A 22,235-nucleotide genomic window follows, 5' to 3' on the forward strand; every position below is an offset into this window, starting at 1 on the left:
TAAATGCCACACACCCCTCCCCTTCTTGTTGCAATATTTTAAATTAAACTCAAGAAACATTATCTTCACACATATTTTAGATGCTTTTCACTGACAGCCGTAACTCAATCAACTGGACATATTGCAACATGTGCTGCCCAAATTGTGGGCTTGCCAAATAGGCCTATCATGCTTGTGATTTGAAACAATCCACAGCCATTTTTGTAAAGAAGCTAATGATCCTCTGTGGTTATGTTATGCTCTCTGGTGAAGTATTTTGAATGTTTTTATTTAGACAGGAGGAATTATATAATTTGGGCAAAACATCAATTTACTTTAGGGGAAGCCAGCATCCTAACAGAGCACTGTCCACATGCCAACTTTCATTTCCAATTCTCAAGAGGCTGAAACCAGAGCTCTGTATATAATGACGAGATGCTCATGTCTCTGCCCTATCAATGGAAGTTGTGAAAGCATACAAAACCTTTTTTTGATATACTCAGAGGACCATCATTAGCATGTTTTAACCACTCCTATATAAAATGGTAGTTTATCAGACACGCAACAAGGTCTGATCTCATTATTACTGAAACAGGACCCAAGTGGTGTATATATAAAGATCCAGTTCATTAAAAAAATTGGAGACCTCTTACACTTCAGTGATGTGATGCAAAAATCCTAGCATAATGCTTGGCGCATAGAATTAAAAAAGTATTGTCAGATATTATTCATCCTAATCAGACAGTTTTTTTACATGGACGATACATTGGAGATAATATAAGACAAGTACTGGAAACAAAAGAACACCATGAAATATCGGGGACACCAGGCCTGGTTTTCATAGCTGAATTTGAAAAGGCTTTTGATAAAGTACGACTGGAGTTAATATATAAATGCCTAGAATATTTAAATTTTGGGGAATCTCTTATAAAATGGGTTAAAGTTATGTATAGCAACCCTAGGTGTAAAATAGTAAATAATGGCTACATCTCAGAAAGTTGTAAACTATATCTGGAGAAGTAAAACAAGGTTGTCCACTATCGGCATATCGATTTATTATTGCCATCGAAATGTTAGCTGTTAAAATGAGGTCAAACAATAATATTAAGGGATTAGAAATAAACAACCAAGTTGGCTCTTTTACAATGGGGGTCAATGGGAAAGAATGTTTGTTTCCCTCAATTTGTTGGGCGTGGTCGAGGGGAATTCCTTATGACGTGAATATCGATTCAGAGTTTTGGCAGGATAATGCAATAGTAACCGTGGAATTCCAAACACATAAACCAGGAAAATGTATACAAAACACAGCGGAATATGAAGTGGATAATCCCATGTGGGACGATGAGCCTAAAATGAAGAAAATCGGCCCAAAATTGTAGGAGATATTCTCGCAGATTAGAACCCTTAGCGTATTCTAAAATAATATTAAAAGTGCATGCCTTAAAGATGCAGGCCAGGCTTAAATCAGATCAGCGGTAACCCGCATTAGCCAACAAATGCATTGCTTTTCATTGCTTTAGTTTAGGCGCTATCGGAGGTATAACTGCGTTAAGAGCTGTCAAATCCACAAGGGTCCCCTGCGTTACCTATCGCCATTGGACACACCTAGTCGCATCATGAGTAGAAATCCCATGCAGCAGTTTGAACACTGGAATGTGTGAAATAATCTTCTCAATTGGGCTCACAGATTTGACAGTTCTAACACAGTTGACTGATTAGCCTAGTTAAATAAAGGTTCAATCAATTATGGGGTGAAAGCTATTGAAGTTTAAAGGTTACTACAAGCTTTATTCTGTTGATCTACGTGTACACACGTGGGTGGAGTGGGATTTTTGGAGTAGCGGACAACTTTATTAACATGATATCCTCACCGGTTCCACTCCCATTGACTAGGGGGCAATAGCAAAGTTTTAATATTTTAGTCTTTCCATTTTGTGAAGGCAAGGAACTATTGCCTTCCCTTGCTAGTAGTAGCTAGCTGGCAGCATGGCTAGCTGGCAGCATGGCTAGCTGGCTTTAGCCTGGCTAAAACATTTCAAGCTAGCTTGCCTTTTTACCTTCCCACATCTCCATGTGAAATAATCAGATTTATAATTTAAAAAAATATGCCCTGGCAAATATTTGTATACTTGCCGGTGTAACCTAAAACATTATCCCAGTTTGATATGCTGCTTGTGTATTCATTCCCATATCAGCTAAAAATAGAACATCATGTTTTGGTAATAGAGAAAAATGCACATGGCTAGCTAGTTGACTACAGCAGGTTCTACCATTTCGCAATAGCCTGAATCAATAGTTATTACTTCTAAACTAAAATGCCTTTTGGGGTGGATTCTTGTCGTGTGGTTTACTGTTTGAACAGTCACTGAGAATATATTTCAATGCAAAATGGGCTACTGTGATGATAAATAGCCTCTGTAGCCTACAGATTAGATCAAGGAACCAAGCGACAAACACTACCCCCACAGCTGCGGAAGGAATGATACAGTGTGTCTCAATTTTCAGGCAGTAAATAGCATCGTATTATAAGGAGCCGTCCCTTTTTTGCAACACTCCGAATCTTGCGCCTGTGTAGAGCTTGTAGTAAGATTTCCACCCAATAATATATATACACACTAGAAGACTGACAGGGGGCACTCCCCCACCATTGTAAAAAATAGCTTGGAAGCTATAGAATAAATTTGTTGCCACATTTATTCTATTACAGACAAGTTGATGCATACTTTTTAAGTATATTATCTGAGCTAAACATACAAATGTTAATGTCCCCGATACAACAAGAAAAGTACTTAAATACATGCAATTTTGTCCTTGAAACAATTAATGGAAATACTATAGAATTCCTATGGAGGACTGCTTCTTCTGGGGAGTGCCAATATACCCAACCGGTGGCTTCAAAGCCTCTAATTGGCCAATGCATAGCATCAGCAATCCAGGGTTTATATACATCATTGGTTACACCTCTGACACCGGCTAAAAAAAACGTTATCTGTTTGTCGGCTAACGCAAATTACCGCCTCAATGTCTTTCATCCTTACAAAATGAACTAACCCAGTTATCGAAAAGGGTCCTATTTAACTTACAATGTGTATCAATAGCTTGTAAAAAGAAAGAAACAAATACTGTACTAAAGAACATAGTGAATGACAGCAGCATGCATTTGAAGGTCAGAATACGTTTGAGTTACTGTATATGTACAGTATGTGGAAAAGTATATACATCAAGCCCACATCTGGGCAATGTGTTTCTGTATTGTAAAGAAATGTAGCTTTTGTCCTTCCTGTGCTTTCTGTGTGTCTTTCTGTCTGTCAGTGATGGTTTACGTCTTTCTGTGTGTTGGTCTGTCGGTGCATGTGTATGTTGATCGGTTTGTCTGTGCTAGATTACTATTTTTATGTCTGTAGTAGTCAATGTAGTAGTCAATGTCAGTCTGTCTGTCAGTCCATCTGTGCTAACATGCGTCTGTCTGTTTCTGTTAACTGACATTAGTCGGTCTGTCAGCCTGTCTGCCTTTTCATCCATCCATCCGTCTATTTGGATAGATGCGTTTGCTAAATGGCATACACACTGTGTGTTCAAAACATTAAGAACACCTGCTCTTTCCACGACAGACTGACCAGGTGAATCCAGGTGAAAGCTATGATCCCTTACTGATGTCACTTGTTAAATTCCCTTCAAACAGTGTAGATGAAGGGAAGGAGAAAGGTTAAATAATGATTTTTAAGCCTTGAGACATGGATTGAGTATTTGTGCCATTCGGAGGGTGATGTGCAAGAAATGTAAGTGCCTTTGAACGGTGTAGGTGCCAGGCCCACCGGTTTGTGTCAAGAACTGCAACGCTGGGTTTTTCAAGCAGAACCTGTTTTCCGGGTGTATCAAGAATGATCCACCGCCCAAAGGACATCCACACAACTTGACACAACTTTGGGAAGCATTGGAGTCAACATGGGCCAGCATCCCTGTGGAACACTCTCGACACCTTGCAGGGTCCATGCCCCGACGAATTGATGCTGTTCTGAGGGCAAAAAGGGGTGGGGGGAGCAACTCAATAGTAGGAAGGTGTTCCTAATGTTTTGGTATACTCAGTGTATGTTATATTATTGTATATTTCCAACTATGTGTGAGCTCTAGCACTTCAGACAGCCAGTCTATCTCCTCTGTTCCTCTCGTCCAGCAGCGTCTCCAGCTCTGTGATCAGGCCTTTGAACTGGATCCTGTTCGCCGGGTCAAACTCCCAACACCTCCTCATCAGAGAGTACACCTGTGCACGCACACGCACACACACACACACACACACACAAAGAAAGGGAGAGAGATATGTATGAGTATGTCGCACGTCACTCCTTCACAGGAGAGGCATTTGAAAAAACTATTCTCTCCATCAAAATGCGTTTTCTTTTACAGAAATACCTTCGGGAACAAGTGAACTTTCATGTGCCTTAATAACAAACTTGTATGCCATCTGTAAATAAGAATATAATTGTTAAATTACAAGCCTAGTTGGTTTAGCCTACATAAAAGTACAGGAACCTTCACGCTAGCCATGATTGGTTGAGATAATGGATGGGCTGGACATGCCGAGAGATGGGTTCAGATTGGTCTGCCATGTGGCATGCTTCGGTCTATAACTTGAGCTGCTCAGTAAGTAGATAATCCTTGCTACTGAAGCTTTTTTGAAAGATATGTTAGCCATGTAGAACTGCAAAAGCGTTGCTACTGCTCTCAACAACATTGCTGCCCTGAATTTAGCAGGCACTATCGACAAGGATCAGTGGGGAAAAGTCGTGGTGGACTACTTTCTGCACACGGTCAGTGTGAACCGGAGTGCAAAACGGGCCAAACATGCTGTACAAACAAAACGGAAAAAATACACAGGACGTCTTACTTCGTTTAAGGGGTTCCGCCATGAAGTGTTCCTCCATGTATATGGGTAAGAGTCTAGCTGCATTTTCAGATATCATACGTTTCTAATTTAGGCAGAAAGTTGTTTCCATTGCAAGTTAAAGAGTATGTATTGTGTATTATTAGCTAGCTAGCAAACCTTAACTTGATTGCTAGCTAACAATGAACCTAGTTGGTTAGCTTTAGCTACTTACAGATTCATACTACTGCATTTTATGCGTGGTGGCTAGCTATGACAATCTGTTTGTATTGCATGTATTGTACAAATTTCCAGCTTATTTCTCTCAAATGTTTTGCACAAATTTGTTTACATCCTTGTTAGTGAGCATTTCTCCTTTGCCAAGATAATCCATCCACCTGACAGGTGTGGCATATCAAGAAGCTGATTAAACAGCATGATCATTACACCAGGGGCGTAGCCAGACTTTTTTGGGGGGAGGATAGGCCTAGAAAAATTTGGATAAGCATTTTTTCTACTTATTTATTACATTTATTTTGTGCACCATATACACTGCTCAAAAAAATAAAGGGAACACTAAAATAACACATCCTAGATCTGAATTAATTAAATATTCTTATTAAATACTTTTTTCTTTACATAGTTGAATGTGCTGACAACTAAATCACACAAAAATTATCAATGGAAATCAAATTTATCAACCCATGGAGGTCTGGATTTGGAGTCACACTCAAAATTAAAGTGGAAAACCACACTACAGGCTGATCCAACATTGATGTAATGTCCTTAAAACAAGTCAAAATTAGGCTCAGTAGTGTGTGTGGCCTCCACATGCCTGTATGACCTCCCTACAATGCCTGGGCATGCTCCTGATGAGGTGGCGGATGGTCTCCTGAGGGATCTCCTCCCAGACCTGGACTAAAGCATCCGCCAACTCCTGGACAGTCTGTGGTGCAACGTGGCATTGGTGGATGGAGCGAGACATGATGTCCCAGATGTGCTCAATTGGATTCAGGTCTGGGGAACGGGCGGGCCAGTCCATAGCATCAATGCCTTCCTCTTGCAGGAACTGCTGACACACTCCAGCCACATGAGGTCTAGCATTGTCTTGCATTAGGAGGAACCCAGGGCCAACCGCACCAGCATATGGTCTCACAAGGGGTGTGAGGATCTCATCTCTGTACCTAATGGCAGTCAGGCTACCTCTGGCGAGCACATGGAGGGATGTGCGGCCCCCCAAAGAAATGCCACCCCACACCATGACTGACCCACCGCCAAACCGGTCATGCTGGAGGATGTTGCAGGCAGCAGAACGTTCTCCAAGGCGTCTCCAGACTGTCACGTCTGTCACGTGCTCAGTGTGAACCTGCTTTCATCTGTGAAGAGCACAGGGCGCCAGTGGCGAATTTGCCAATCTTGGTGTTCTCTGGCAAATGAAAAACGTCCTGCACGGTGTTGGGCTGTAAGCACAACCCCCACCTGTGGACGTCGGGCCCTCATACCACTCTCATGGAGTCTGTTTCTGACTGTTTGAGCAGACACATGCACATTTGTGGCATGCTGGAGGTCATTTTGCAGGGCTCTGGCAGTGCTCCTCCTGCTCCTCCTTTGCACAAAGGCGGAGGTAGCAGTCCTGCTGCTGGGTTGTTGCCCTCCTACGGCCTCCTCCACGTCTCCTGATGTACTGGCCTGTCTCCTGGTAGCGCCTCCATGCTCTGGACACTACGCTGACAGACACAGAAAACCTTCTTGCCACAGTTCGCATTGATGTGTCATCCTGGATGAGCTGCACTACCTGAGCCACTTATGTGGGTTGTAGACTCCGTCTCATGCTACCACTAGAGTGAAAGCACCGCCAGCATTCAAAAGTGACCAAAACATCAGCCAGGAAGCATAGGAACTGAGAAGTGGTCTGTGGTCCCCACCTGCAGAACCACTCCTTTATTGGGGGTGTCTTGCTAATTGCCTATAATTTCCAGCTGTTGTCTATTCCATTTGCACAATAGTATGTGAAATGTATTCTCAATCAGTGTTGCTTCCTAAGTGGACAGTTTGATTTCACAGAAGTGTGATTGACTTGGAGTTACATTGTGTCGTTTAAGTGTTCCCTTTATTTTTTTGAGCAGTGTATATTCACCCCACCCAGTATTGTAATCAAAACTTCAAAGAAAGCATGTAGTCCTTGGCTCCAACAGTGTAGTAGTGTGGGCTCAATAGCATCTCATTAGTGTGTAAGATCTTGAGAATCAGCTGTACATGTGATGGAAGAGCGCACTGTGCATGCAGAGGGTTGCAATTCCATTGAATTGGGGATAGTTTAACCAAAATATGCCACAAGACCTTGAATTGCCTTGTGTATCCCACAAAAAAAGTTCACTGTTATAAGCAAACTTTTCTGATGAATTTAAGCAAAATCCCCCAAATTCCAGGGCTTAACTTCCCATGGAAAATTTCCCGGAAAGTTTCCGACCCTTTGCAACCCTAGCTACCAGTACCATGTCAATGTGCTGGGGTACAGCGGTTAGTCCAGGTAATATGTACATGTGGGTAGGGGTAAAGACTACATGTAGCTAGATAATAAACAGTGGGTAAGTGGTAGCAGCATAAAAAAGGGGGTCAATGCAAATAGTCCGGGTAGCCATTTCATTAACTGTTTAGCAGTGTAGTAGTTAGGGATAGTAGTTAGGGATAGGAGCTGTTAGGGAGCCTTTTGGACCTAGACTTGCGGTAGCAGAGAGAACACTATGACTAGGGTGGCTGGGGTCTTTGCCAATTTTTAGGGCCTTCCTCTGACACCACCTGGTGTAGAGATCCGCGATGGCCGGGAGCTTGGCCCCAGTGATGTACTGGGCCGTATGCACTACCCTCTGTAACACCTTGCGGCCAAATGCAGAGCAGTTGCCATACCAAGCGGTAATGCAACCAGATGTTCTCGATGGTGCAGCTGTAGAACTTTGAGGATCTGAGGACCCATGACAAATCTTTTCAGTCTCCTGAGAGGGAATAGGCGTTGTCGTGCACACCACACTTCCAGGTCTCTGACCTCCTCCCTCCACGCTGTCTCACTGTTGTCGGTGATCAGGCCTACCACCCTTGTGTCATCGGCAAACTTAATGATGGTGTTGGAGTCGTGCGTGGCCACGCAGTTGTGTGTGTGTGAACAGGGAGTACAGGAGGGGACTAAGCACACACCCCTGAGGGGCCTCCGTGTTGAGGATTAGCGTGGCAGATGGGTTGTTGCCTACCCTTACCACCTGGGGGCAGCCTGTCAGGAAGTCCAGGATTCAGTTGCAGAGGGATGTGTTTAGTCCCAGGATCCTTAGCTTAGTGATGAGCTTTGAGGGCACTATGGTGTTGAACACTGAGCTGTAGTCAGCAAACAATATTCTCACGTATGTGTTGCTTTTGTCCAGGTGGGAAAGGGCAGTGTGGAGTACAATGGAGATTGTGTCATCTGTGGATCTGTTGGGGCGGTATGCGAATTGGAGTGGGTCTAGGATATCCGAGAGGATGCTGTTGATGTGAACAATGACCAGCCTTTCAAAGCACTTCTTTGCTACAGACGTGAGTGCTACAGAGTGGTAGTCATTTAGGCAGGTTACCTTGGTGTTCTTGAGCACAGGGACTACGGTGGTCTTTTCAAATCGGTCAGGTAGAGATTGAAAATGTCAGTGAAGACACTTGCCAGTTGATCAGAGCATTCTGAGTATGGAGTCCTGGTAATCCGTCTGGCCCTGCGGTCTTGTGAATGTTGACGCGTTTAAAAGGTCTTACTGACATCAGCTACAGAGAGCGTGACCACAGTCGTTCGGAACAGCTGGTGCTCTCATGCATGGTTCAGTGTTGCTTGCCTCAAAGCGAGTATAGAAGGCATTTAGCTCATTTGGTAGGCTTGCGTCACTGGTCAGCTCATGGCTGGGTTTCCCTTTGTAATCGGTAATAGTTTGCAAGTCCTGCCACATCCGACGAGCATCAGAGCCGGTGTAGTAGGATTCAATCTTAGTCCTTTATTCTTTGCCTGTTTGATGGTTGGTCGGAGGGCATAGCAGGATTACTTCTAAGCGTCCAGATTAGTGTCCCGCTCTTTGAAAGCGGCAGCTCTTGTCTTTAGCTCAGTGCGGATGTTGTCTGTAATCCGTGGCTTCTGGTTGGGATGTGTATGTATGGTCACTGTGGGGATGACACATACATATCCCAACCAGAAGCCATTCATTTAGTCTTTCCCTTTAAATCGCCATAGAAACGGCCCCTCTCAATGCAGATTGATCGTGGTTATAGGCAATGAAAGTGAAGGACCTGGAGGTAAAAATGATGACGGTATCACGTTGATTTTGATTGGTCCAACCAGCAGAAGCACCTCTAAATAGTAACGTTTCTATTTAAATCAACAGTCAAGTATAAGTATATTAAGGTTATAATATTGTAGAGAACAATGTAATGATTCATTCTAGATAATGTGTAATGACAGTTTTATTTGCCCTAAGTTTTGACATTCATTTCATAGCACCCTCTTGAATTGCCCCATTTTTCTCTGCATTCTACAGCAGTGAGTGAATGCCGTAAACATTTACTTTGATAGCCCAGCACCTGCTCGGAACCATCGGATGTGCAGGATGTTCTATTCCCACTCGTTCCTATTGAGGATAGTTTAAGTATAGAATAACACTACTGAATGTGTTTTTAGAAAGGGTACTATTATCTTTAGTTTGGAGCGAAGTTGCCCTTAGACGCTGATCTTGGGTCTATTTAGCATTTCCCCCACTAATGGTTAAGTTTAGGATTGGGGGATCGGAAGCTGATCCTAAACCTGTACCTCGGGAAAACCTCATCCCGGAGCTTTAGCTTTCAGATGAAAGAGAAGGAAAGACTACAGCCTTGGTGAACAGATGACACCACTTCCCGGAGTTCTCTTACCGTGTCTGGGCAGCGAGGTGGACATGGCAGCCTCTTGCCGTCTATCAGAAATTCCACCAATCGGGTGAGAGTCATCTTACCCTCGCTTGGACTAAGCAACTTCAAAAATACCTGTGAACAACCATGTCACATGATCAAAACCAAAACAGATGGCCGTACCTACACCCAAGTTTTTTCTCTCAAAGTATACACTCATGCACTTCTTCCCATGCATTTAAAAGGATTGGATTGGTGCAAGCTTGGGGAAGGAGTTTCCTCCAGTCATTTTCTTTAAAATCCATGAAGTGCACACTTAGGGAGAAAGGTCAGAGTATTGAATTGCAGAATAATTTGATCCCATAACAGACAAGGGCTAGCTAGCTTGATGAAAGAAGACATCAGATACAGGACATGTTAAAATGTCTGACTCCTAGTGTTTTGTCAAATCAATAAAGTTTAACAAATTTGTATCAAACTATTTTCATAGTGAAGTGAGGTAAACACAGAGAGAAAGTTCTTTACCGGCTCAGGACTGCTGCTTGACTCGCAGTAGGTCATCAGCTCATAGAGGGTCACTCCGAAAGACCACACGTCAGACGCAGGGTAGAACTTAGAGCCCATTAGGCACTCAGGAGCATACCTACAAGGCAACACATACTGTAGCAAAATGTTTTCCAAAAAAACCTGGTATCTACTTATCAATACAATGAGCCCCAACCTGTCAAAATCATTAGAGGTTTTAATCTGATCCATCACAGATAGCAACGATAGACTGGCTTCCAGGCTTTTAAATGTGACCTTATCTCTTTGTTTTGGGAGTGAACCATCAAGTTAAGTTCTGGGACCTGGCCTTGTCATTCTATTTCTATGTTTCTCACCAGAACACAGGGCTTTCGGTGTCCTCTTTGACAGTGTAGTAACTCTTGTCCTCCTTCATGCTCTTGGTCAGGCCAAAGTCTGCGATCTTCACTGTGCTCTCGTTCTCCACCAGAACGTTCCTGGCCGCCAAATCCCGGTGGATGAACCGCTGTGATCCCAAGTAATCCATTCCCTGAGAGAGACACACACATTTTCACTTGTTTTTATAGTTTGTATACTTTTATAGCTATTTACCTGGCAGTCGTGTGGTTTCTCGAAGTCGTTGAAACATTCCAACACAACTTTCCCATATAGTACTAGCCACAGTTACCGACGATGTTCATTTCTTTGAAAGTAGCAGAAAGTTTATATAAACAAGGACTGCGATGCTTTAGAATGTCCAACTCTCTCCATAATCAGAAACCGCAGTACATACATAAATACCTATAGGGGCTAGTTAAAACAATGAAATTCAATTTTTGGGGTCATTAATAAAGATCCATACTACAATACCTGGCAGATCTGGAGGGCGTAGTTGAGAAGTCTCGTGAGGTCAGTCTGGTGTTTTCTTTTGGGAAGGTAGTCCTTCAGGCTCCCCGCTGGCAGGTACTCCATAATCAGCTTAGTGGTCCTCCCACCTAGACAAAGAAACACGATGTTCACACAAGTGTGTGTGTATTGTATATTTACATACAGTATGCATTTAGGTGTGTATGTAGGAGTGCATGCATTGCCCTCCTCACCCTCCTCGCTACACACTCCTTTGTATTTGACAATGTTGTGGTGGTACAGTTCTCTCATGGTATCTATCTCTCTTCTCAGGTGGCAGGGCAGCTGGCCTTTGCTGTTTGGCTTCAGAGACTTGACCGCCACCAGCTCCCCTCGGCCGTCCCCATGGGGGTCATACTGACACAGCTCCACCTTACCAAAGTGACCCTGCACAGTAGACACACACAACACAAGAACAATTATAGAGCACATATTAACCCAAACAAGTATAGTTCATATCCATACCACACACACAATTACATACCTCAATCGTCACATTACATGGGTATTACTAGGATGAAAAAAACTAAGCGGTCACCTTGCCACTCATATTTTGGATTCTGAATGGGTAAGACAATGAAACTAAGCTCAAGGAAGCATTGGGGTGGCAGGTAGCCTAGTGGTTAGAGCGTTGGGTTTCTGGATCGAATCCCAGAGCTGACAAGGTGTTCTGTCGTTCTGCCCCTGAACAAGGCAGTTAACCCACTGTTCCCCGGTAGGCAACTGACTTGCCTAGTTAAATTAAATATAAGATATATTCTTCACGAATCAATGGCTATAATTTTAAAAAGTAAAAATGTACGTACCAATCCCAGATTGCCCCTTTAAAATGGGGACAAGCACCACAAAAGTAAAGTATACATGTATTAAGAGAGTCCCTACCTCTCCCAGGTTATCAATTTTCCTGAGGAACCTCGTATCAAACACAGTGGGGTCCACTTCCTGGATGGGCACCCTACTAGGTGGCAGGACTGGGTCTGGGGGAAGGGCCACACAGAGATAACCCTACGTAAACACAGGTGCACACATGCACATACGCATGCAGGTGATAATAACAACAAGAACAACAGAGACAGATAAAAAGGTTTGTCCTCTTACTCTGCTCGGCCACCCCGGTGAGGTCCCTGACAATGGCCCTGAAGAAGGGCCTCCTCTTGGGGTCGTAGTTCATGCACTTGGTGATGAGCTCAGCCAGCTGAGGGCAGTCTGGGGTCACCAGGGAACATTGGGCTGAGTAAAACATCTCCTTCTTCTCACAGAGAGAAAGAGAGGAGATGGATCAGAACCAAGACTGTTCCAATAGTGATTCCAATATCTTGCTTCTAAGTGATATGCTAGGTGTATTCAATTAAATAACTCAAGACCTCCCCTCTGAAATAGATATATCTCCTGGGTAAATGAAGGACACATTTTTTTTTAAAGAATACTTAGGTTATGTCGCAGGAGTCTGGGGGTGGTTGTGAGTGAGAGATTGTGTTGCTCACTGTCTTGTCAGGGGAAGTGTGGGTGTACCTCTATGAGTTTCTTGTCCTTGAGAGGAGCAACTCCCTCATAGCAGATCTCCCACAGTGTGGTGCCAAATCCCCACTTATCCACCGCAACACTCAGGGCCTGGCTGTTCCTCACACACTCTGGGGCGATCCATGGGATCCTCTCCACACACTCTGTAATACAACACAGCCTTGTCAGCTGGGGGGGGGGGGGGGGAACCCAGAAACACAGAGACGCACACACCACACACACACCTTGTATGTTGAGTGCGGAGATGGAGACCCCAGGGCTACTCAGTTTGATGAAGGGCCCAGTCTCTCCCTCTAGGCCATCCCGCTCCACTAGGACGTTCTTAGCACACACATAGCCATGGACCAGCTTCTTATCCTCCTGTAGGGGACAGGAACACAGGGAAGAGTCAGGTCTAGAGCCATATAGATCTATGCAAGTTTGACAAACTACTACTACTACTGTATTGTCCAGGTTGGCACCAAGTTCCAAGACCATTACATTCTACATTAGATTATAGAATGCAATGTTATTATAATGGCACATGTCTATGCCCGATTCATACTATGGGGTCAACCTGAATCATACTGGACCGGCTCTGGTATTTTCTGCTCACATTGTCCTTTCTACCACGGTTCCAGTAACTGTAACTATGGAGAATGCATAACCAGGTCTCCATTTTGGATTTTCTTTTTTGCATAGACCAGCATAGGCTGGTCATGCTGGTGACCAGCCTTCTTTTTTTTCTTCTTATGCCTTCGCAGGTGACCAGCCTTCGCTGTGATTTCGTTGGTGACCAGCTTTCATTGTGTTTTCAACACTGGTAAAGTCACATGCTGGCTTGCAAAGTGATGTTCAATTCCTATCCAGTCAGAGTGGGGATGTCCAACAATTTTAACTTTTATTCACCCACAATGGCATTCAGAATGACTGCCAGTGTTAGAACAATGAATAAATGAGACAACCTAAACTGGAACAACCATTTATATAACGGGGTCAACAAGTCAACTAACAGATTGGATTAGTTCAGAAAAATGGCTGTTATTTATCTTTGTGTAGCATAAGATTAATTCATCAATTAATTTATCAACCAATGAACATGCAAAAACACAGATATTGAAACAAACAATTAAAACAATCGCAATAGAGCAATCTGGGAAATACGATAATGATGGGTGTGCTTTTGCAGACCAGATTGACCAGCATAGAACAGCTTGGCCACCAGCATCACCAGCATAAGCTGGTCATCAGCACACCAGCATGAGTTGGTCACCAGAATCACCTGCTTGACCAGCTATTCAGCCAGCGAGACCAGCATGGACAGGCTTGACATTTATGCTGGTCTATGCTGTTTTTTCCCCTCCATCAGGGCAGCCCAGTACAGCTCGGTTTGGCCCTGTAGTGTCAAATCGCAACTGTGTCTCGTCTCATCACATCTCACCAGGTAGCTGAGGGCGCCGGTCAGTTGTTTGGCCACCTGGTACTTCCAGGAGGCGCTGAGTTCAAGACGATGTCCCCGCATGAACACATCCAGAGGACCCAGCGTCACATGCTCCTCCACAATGATATCTGAACAGCGACAACACCATACATACACACACAGAGGTTCAAAAAAAGTCTAGCCTATTTCAGATAGAAAAGTATGAGTAGGTTGCAACTTAATAAAAATGTAAAAAATTATTATTTTTGCTGTCAGACATTTTCCACAATATACGGTATATGCAGACAATCTATGTCCTAACCTTCAGTGATGCAAACTAATCAGCAGTATCGGGTATCAACTTCCACAACAACTAAGAGCGTGAAGCGGAGGGTAAACTTCTCCCTAGTTGTTGTCATGCCGATATCATGTTGTCGGAGTGTGAAGGGTACACATGAACATGCACAGATATGCGAGTACATAGTCTTGCATGGCGCTCATCTGCATTAACTTAGGTTCTTCCTGCGGCTTGTGGCATATCGCAGAGTCTCAGTTGAAGATTCAAAATAAGAGGAAGGAAGGATGACTTACTGTCATGGTTGCGAACACAGACACCGTGCAGCAGAGTGATGTGTTGATGGGACACCTGACGCATCATACTGACCGTTTCAAAGAAAGTCTAACGGAAAGAGCTCAGTGTCAAAGGTCAGAGTCAAAAGGAGAAGTCACAAGGTCAGACATGGGTGGTGGAGGGAGGAGCGGTGTGTATGTGGGGTAGCCCTTTCCTGCAGTCAAATGACCTACTAGCCTCATGGGTGGAATGTTATTAATATTTTTCATAATTAATAAACATTTATATATATATATTTTTTAAGCCCAAAATCCTGTTTCTATGTCAAACGGTTTTGTTATATTTCAGTCTTCTGTGATGTATATAAAAGTGTAATATTGGGACGTAATCTCAAAATGTAATACACTTCAACTCTATACCTGACACGGTAGAGGCGTCTTCTTATTTTCTAAGCCCATAACCATGTGTGTGATGTGTATACTTTGAAACAAAAGTAGATGTGTTTAAGACTACCAAGAAACACTCTGTGTGACCCTGATTTAGCCCACTGCATTAAAAGGTTAATGTGTATGCCAATCACATTCATTTACAAAGCCAATTTTTGTTTATACAGTATGTGTGTGTTCTCACCATAGAGATGTCTCTGTGTTGGGACCCTAGCACTTTCAGGACCACTTTCACCTCGTGGTAGGTTTGGGAACCCCACACATCCTTCTCTTCCTCACTCTTTATCTTAAATTTGCCAGCATAGATGTTTGTTCTGGTGCCACAGCCCAAGTGCTCCTCCTATATAGACATATGAGAGACACAAGACACGGTTATGGACAGAATAGCATTATTTGTAGATCGAAGGAAATTAAATAAAATAGTAGTATTGGCAGTGTAGGGCATCCTGTGCACACAAACATACTGTAAACACATAGTAAAGGCTAACATGCAAACACACAAGCACATTCAAATCCACACAAGCAGACAGACACACACAACCACATATACAAACGCACACACACACACACACACCTGCACTATGTCCTCGTTGAGGATCTTGTGGAAGATGACATGACTCTGTACGGGGTACATCGGCTCTGCATCTCTCTTTGTCACTAGTAGCAGGTTAGACATTTCTGAAACAAAAACAAAAAAAGCTGAAATGGGAAACAATATAGACACACACACCAATCTTCTCCCTCTGACGTGAGAACAGGCGACAGAGCTGCCGAATTCAGGAAAACCACTGTTACTGAGCAACATTTCCTGTTTGATAGTGGTATAAAGAGAATAACACATCCAGGTCTGGTGTATTGTATGGCATAAGGTGCCAAACCTCTGGGCAGGACCATGGTCAGGGATTAGGTGCCGTGGTGATACACTTTAGAAAAAAGGGTTCCAAAGGGGTTCTTCAGCTGTACTCAAACTTGTTTGATTCCAGATAGAACCCTTTTTTTGGTTACAGGTAGAAAACCCTTTTGGGATCCATGTAGAACCCTCTGTGGAATGGGAGTTGTTCCTGGAACCAAAAAGGGTTATTGTATGGGGACAGCCGAAGAACCCTTTTAGGTTCTAGATAGCACCTTTTTTTCTAGATTTGTGTAGTATTGGGGCAGGGTATCATACCATACCTCTGGGCTGCGGAGGGCAGGCCTTGCGGAGCTGGAAGAAGACTCCGTCTGTACTAAGTCTCTGGCCAATCAGCTGTTCCATCAGCTCCCTGAGAGAGGGCTGCCTCAGGGCTGTACCACTCAGGCCGTAGCCTTCCGGCCCCACCTCGATCTTAAAGCTACGGTACGGATGGCTATCGGTCTGGTCCGCCTACAGCAGGAGAGCCAAGAAGAGGAGAACAAGTATAGAGAGTAATCGAGCCAATTTATTTAACACAGACCATTTTACAGCAACAAATTGTCAGAATTCAGTTCAGTCAAATAATAGTCACTAACATGATAGCGCCGCCAGGTTTTTAAAAGTGAGAAAGCCTCACAAAAATGTTCAAATGTATCATTGTCTGAAACTGAGAGTGGCTGTATACATGTCTAAATGACTGTGGGTGAGGCAGATGGTGGAAGTGGTACTGTACTTCATTGCATTTGACAGTCAGGATGATGTGGTCATAGTCGATGCAGCTCCAGCGCAGCACATACATGCCCTCCTCCCTGCCCTCCTGACGCAGCTTGTGGGAGGTGTAGTCCATGCTGGAGGGGGAGGGGCCAAATTACATCATGGGAAAAGGGGTGGATCAACTCATTTCTACACTAGTATAGCAGTATTACTGTATCACTAGCTAGGTTTCCAACCAATTGGCGACAGATTTTCATCCGAATATTCTAAAATATGCGCATTTTCCAACCAGTGGTGGGTTTCCACCAAACGGACTTGTTGCGAATAACAATCAGTGCACAAAAATCAGTGAAGTAGGGCACAGAAAATGTAGTTTTTCAAATCGAACGTTTTTTTTCTTCATTTTCCACTCGACCAATAGTGGTCACAAAAATTGTTCTGTTAAATAGTAAATGTGCCTACTCTGGTCTTGGCATGTGTGCTTTAACCAACAGATCACAGATACAGTGCAGGTAGTCTGTACAGATAGTCTACATGATGAGATAATTATGGATAAGAGCGAGAATATTTGTTAAATGTCAGACAAGCATCGATCATCATGTCACCAGAATAAGACGATATTGATTGGAAGGAAAGGTGCATCAAGCTCATCACTGTGCACTTTCACCATCCTGTGAAGTTCATCATCATTTATTTAATCTGTAGCTGAATAAATTGCATGGTTTCCCGAGTTATAGTGAGAGAACCACACACCATATCATCGCGTGACTCCAAGTTCACTTCGATATGATCCTACCACGTCAAAAAAACAAATGATCTGTCAGAAATGATAAAATTGACTGAAACTTCCTATTTCCAACACGGCTGTCGTGATTTTTTTGTTATCTATACGATGTGACCTTACTCGCATAAAAACTGTGGATGGAAATGTGATTACTGACCAAGATATCTGTATAATCTGACAGTATTACAAAAATGTTGTATTTTATGAATATTTACATTTTCTCTAACCAATGAATGGGAATATTTAAGCTCACCTGATTGGACCATGACAGCCTTCCTGCAGGTTCTGTACCACAGAGGGAGGGGCCACATCTGTACACAGGAAGTGATGTGCATCCACTGTCAGACGGAAGTATCCATCAACGAGGGTGGCAAAAGACAATGCCTCTGCATGGAAACCCAGGCTCAGTTCCTGTGGTGGAGATAGAGCGACAACTAATGACAATGGAGGTGCTTGTCCAATATGAAAGAAAAAAATGGGTAATAAGAGTATACACTGACGGAGTCTCATTCAAGATTGCTCACTCAGATATTCAGCATGATTGAATGTTTAAGTTTCCTCTGAAGCTTAAACCTGCAATATGTAACTTTTTGGGAGACCCCATCAAATTCAATGATTCCTGTTCTTAAATGTAGTTTTTGACTCTTTTGCTTTTGGTTTTGTACACCAGCATCAAACAGCTGAAAATACAATATTTTTCGTTATTGAAAATATATATTCACATCGGTTTAGATGGTACAATGATTATCTACACTATACATTGCTTGTTTTGTCACATTAACTGAAATTAGGCAAACTATTACAATTTTAGCAACCAGGATATGGCGATTTCTGCATATTGCACCTTTAAACCAATTAAACTTTACCATCTTTTTGTTGTCCTGCTTGTGGACAGTGACTGTGGAGCCCTTGATGTTGATGTGTGTAATCTCATAGAAATCAGAGAAGGTTTTCCAGTCATTCGAAACGTCTTGAGCTGGTTTGTTCTTCCAGTTGATGTCGGTTTTGTACTTTTTTGATTTTTTCTTCTCTTTGGCAGTCCATGCATTCTGAGAAATAGATGAACATTAAATGTTTTTATCTCTTTATGAACAACATATCAGATGACATTTAGATAATAATGATACAATGTATGCCATAATTTACACATTCTAAACTACAAAATACTATACTCACATTCTGTTGCTTCCTTCGCCACTTGATCCCTGTATTTCCAGACACAAGGACTTGGTACTGGGTGGGCTGACCCTGGTTACAGGAAGTGGGTGTTCCTTCGATCTCCCCTTCGCTGTCAGTAACACGTAGCACTTCAGGCTTGTACATCTTGTAATGAGACAGGATACCATTATGTTCGCTACACATACAGTACTTTACACAGACTTTTAGAGTACCACCTGGTTCCGTCTTTGGCCCAGTGCCATTCTTTCTTTAATTAATAGCGTGTCTGCAAGCATGGTTACGCAGTGCATTATGGGTACTGTAATACATCTAGCTACACACCTCACAGCCGAACCCACAGGTCAAAGTCTCCAGCGTAGCCAAGTATTTGACCTTGATGTCATGGATGTTGACTTTGTTGCTCTTCACTGTCTTGTTGTTGAACTCGTTAAGGAAGTGCTGAAACACCCGGGAGATGCGGAGTCGTGTCAGGAAGTTCCGCTGCTTGATGATTTGGTTCATGCTCTCTGGGATGTATTTCTTATAGCTGGGTGGGATGGAAAGAGATTTGGTTGAGTCGGGGATGTATGTGTGTGTGTGTGCATGAGTGTGTATAAGAAAGATGGTAAACCGACAGCAAGACAGTAACTTAAATTTGAACCTCTTTGTGAGTGACGATTAGTTACCTGATCTGTCCTGCTAAATATGGGTTGACGATGTTCTTCTCCAAGGCATTGTGTGTGATAGACAACACTGCCACCCCCAGGCACTCATTCTCAATACAGTGGGCCTCCTCTTCATTCTGAGGGTTACGCACTGCGGCCCGCCCCTTCAGGAAGTCATGCTGACCCTGGGAAAAGCCAATGCACAAACACATGAATCAGGATATATGATTGTGTATGCTAGAATTCTACATTTGAGGATACAACTGTTTTAAACACTATAAAAGTTTTTTTGGTGCAAAATTATACCTGGGCAAACAGATACTTCAGTGAGGCAGCCTCAAGGAGTGCCGTACCCCCTGATTCGGTCTTCGGCCCATTGCCGTTCTTTCTCTTGAGGGCATGTCTGCAAACACGTGGCACATTGTCATTCGCACCATGCCAGTTGGTGAAGTAGAACCTGGATAAAGAGACAGGGGTATTTCAATATCAGTATGAAGTTTTTGTAGGAAAGTTATTTTTATCTCAAATTTGCGAATTTGCAGACCAAAGTGCTGCTGCAATCAAAAATTATTACCTCTGCTTTGTTCCTTCAATATTTGTGTCAAACTGAGGAGCAACATATCCTTAGGCTTACCTCATGCGATAGTGGAGCTTTAAGCAAGTGCTCTCCTCGATTTTGAAGGTGTGATTGGGAGGGTACCAGATGTTCATGCCCTCGTCATACAAGGCAAACAGATTGAAGCAAATAGGTGAAATGCCTAAAAAGAGAGAGATATGATTTCCCTCAACAAAGAACCAGCAAGTTGCTATCTTTCATATTCATTATCCATAACACACATTCAGATGAGCAACTCAGGAGGGGGAAAGAAGACTTGGAGTTTGAGTCTGAGTGAGAGATCTTAGTAAGACTTTTGGTCTGAGAGAGTTTACAGTGTGAGAGGGGTTTGTGTGTGAGAGAGAGCAAGAGACAGAGAGGGCGAAAGAGAGAGAAAAATACACTGCTCAAAAAAATAAAGGGAACACTTAAACAACACAATGTAACTCCAAGTCAATCACACTTCTGTGAAATCAAACTGTCCACTTAGGAAGCAACACTGATTGACAATAAATTTCACATGCTGTTGTGCAAATGGAATAGACAACAGGTGGAAATTATAGGCAATTAGCAAGACACCCCCAATAAAGGAGTGGTTCTGCAGGTGGGGACCACAGACCACTTCTCAGTTCCTATGCTTCCTGGCTGTTTTGGTCACTTTTGAATGCTGGTGGTGCTTTTACTCTAGTGGTAGCATGAGAAGGAGTCTACAACCCACACAAGTGGCTCAGGTAGTACAGCTCATCCAGGATGGCACATCAATGCGAGATGTGGCAAGAAGGTTTGCTGTGTCTGTCAGCGTAGTGTCCAGAGCATGGAGGCGCTACCAGGAGACAGGCCAGTACACCAGGAGACGTGGAGGAGGCCGTAGGAGGGCAACAACCCAGCAGCAGGACCGCTACCTCCGCCTTTGTGCAAGGAGGAGCACTGCCAGAGCCCTGCAAAATGACCTCCAGCAGGCCACAAATGTGCATGATGTCTGCTCAAATGGTCAGAAACAGACTCCATGAGGGTGGTATGAGGGCCCGACGTCCACAGGTGGGGGTTGTGCTTACAGCCCAACACCGTGCAGGATGTTTGGCATTTGCCAGAGAACACCAAGATTGGCAAATTTATGTGTGATTTAGTTGTCAGCACATTCAACTATGTAAAGAAAAAAGTATTTAATAAGAATATTTCATACATTCAGATCTAGGATGTGATATTTTAGTGTTCCCTTTATTTTTTTGAGCAGTGTAGAAAGAGTGAACAAAGAGGGGGGACATAAACTATGATTATGTTGCTGTATTAATGTCCATATATTTATTTGTATGTAACACTGACTCAGACTCACCACACTTCTTGGCTGCCTCTGTGCACAGCTCCTCAGCAGTGTAACAACCCCGGAGAAACTCCAGCTGGTGAGAGTCTCGCAGGTAGAAGTGGACCTCGAGGCCCTGTGGTAATACAGGGATTGGCGTGAACTTGCCCTTCCTCGTCCTCTGCATCTTTACCAACAGCTGCCTGCCCATGTCCATTGCCTTGTTTCGAGGCATTCACTAAAGAAGATAATATTAAATGTTAAGAGGATGAAAATATAGCCATAGTAGGCTACTATATGGCTTTAATAAGTGCATAATATGTAATAGTGACTTTGATGTCGTTTTAGCTCATATATTTAAAACCCGATTAATCCAAAATCATAGCCTACCTGAAAGTAAAGGTGAAAAAGTACAAAATCTTTAATTGATGACAACAACAAAAAATATTGTTCATATTTAAATCCACGTGTATCTTCAAAAAGCAGAATGTTAAACTCGGAGTATGTGAATTAAGGGAAATCTGAATATAAACATCTTGCTTACAGTATTACAGTACTTACAGTAGACCAGTGACAATAACCTATGATGAAACGCCCCATAATGAAACTCACCTATGTCTATTACTTTATGCCGTCCACGAATGTCTGAAAAAAATTACTTTCTCTTCCAGAACGGCCCAATATCAGTGTAGGCTACTTATATTATCCTATTATGATGATGTTTTTGAGCATGTATGATCGATAAGGGTTTTAAATCCTGTGCAATGAAGTTGCTAAGTCTCGACGGTGAGTCTTCCAAGCAAGCGTCTTGTCAATTCCCGTAAACGCTGTCGCGAATCCACGCCCATGTAGTCGTCTATTGGTTATTTAGTAAATCAATAAAGTGGAAACAACAGTATGTTTTTACGTTCTGGAACGTTCAGCTGTACGGAAACGGTGCTGTACTGAACAGCCAGTTAAAAAACGGGAAGGGGTTGAGGGACACTGTCAGCATGGCCACCCACTTTTAAATACGTCAGTCATTGCTTCAAGCCACACGCACCAAACGGT

At 43.1% G+C, this 22,235-nt stretch overlaps 1 protein-coding gene across 1 annotated transcript; it reads right to left on the reverse strand.

Moving 5' to 3' along the window:
• Positions 1-1,017: 1,017 nt before the first annotated feature.
• On the reverse strand, positions 1,018-22,150 carry LOC139386506 (tyrosine-protein kinase JAK1-like). The gene is made up of 25 exons (XM_071132084.1): positions 21,798-22,150; positions 21,219-21,423; positions 19,925-20,048; positions 19,597-19,747; positions 19,312-19,475; positions 18,968-19,172; positions 18,644-18,790; positions 18,334-18,516; positions 17,721-17,878; positions 16,703-16,817; positions 16,251-16,440; positions 15,652-15,755; positions 15,262-15,417; positions 14,652-14,739; positions 14,082-14,209; positions 12,886-13,021; positions 12,653-12,804; positions 12,239-12,389; positions 12,023-12,117; positions 11,335-11,527; positions 11,105-11,229; positions 10,612-10,784; positions 10,256-10,373; positions 9,755-9,865; positions 1,018-4,240 (listed from the first exon to the last, which is right to left on the reverse strand). Exons 2-25 carry the CDS (start codon positions 21,418-21,420, stop codon positions 4,115-4,117), a joined length of 3,495 nt encoding a protein of 1,164 aa, XP_070988185.1. The 5' UTR covers positions 21,421-21,423; positions 21,798-22,150; the 3' UTR covers positions 1,018-4,114.
• Between the last annotated feature and the right edge of the window lie 85 nt (positions 22,151-22,235).

This window comes from Oncorhynchus clarkii, chromosome 28 (assembly GCF_045791955.1).
Source record: "Oncorhynchus clarkii lewisi isolate Uvic-CL-2024 chromosome 28, UVic_Ocla_1.0, whole genome shotgun sequence".
NCBI lineage: Eukaryota > Metazoa > Chordata > Actinopteri > Salmoniformes > Salmonidae > Oncorhynchus > Oncorhynchus clarkii.

Excerpts from the sequence above, each read along its gene's own strand:
- LOC139386506 (XM_071132084.1), bottom strand. The coding sequence starts at position 21,420 with ATGCCTCGAAACAAGGCAATGGACATGGGCAGGCAGCTGTTGGTAAAG. Across the intron at positions 16,818-17,720 it reads GGCTGTCATGGTCCAATCAG|CATGGACTACACCTCCCACA; the intron begins GTGAGCTTAAAT and ends CTCCCCCTCCAG. Across the intron at positions 11,230-11,334 it reads AGGAGTGTGTAGCGAGGAGG|GTGGGAGGACCACTAAGCTG; the intron begins GTGAGGAGGGCA and ends TTCTTTGTCTAG.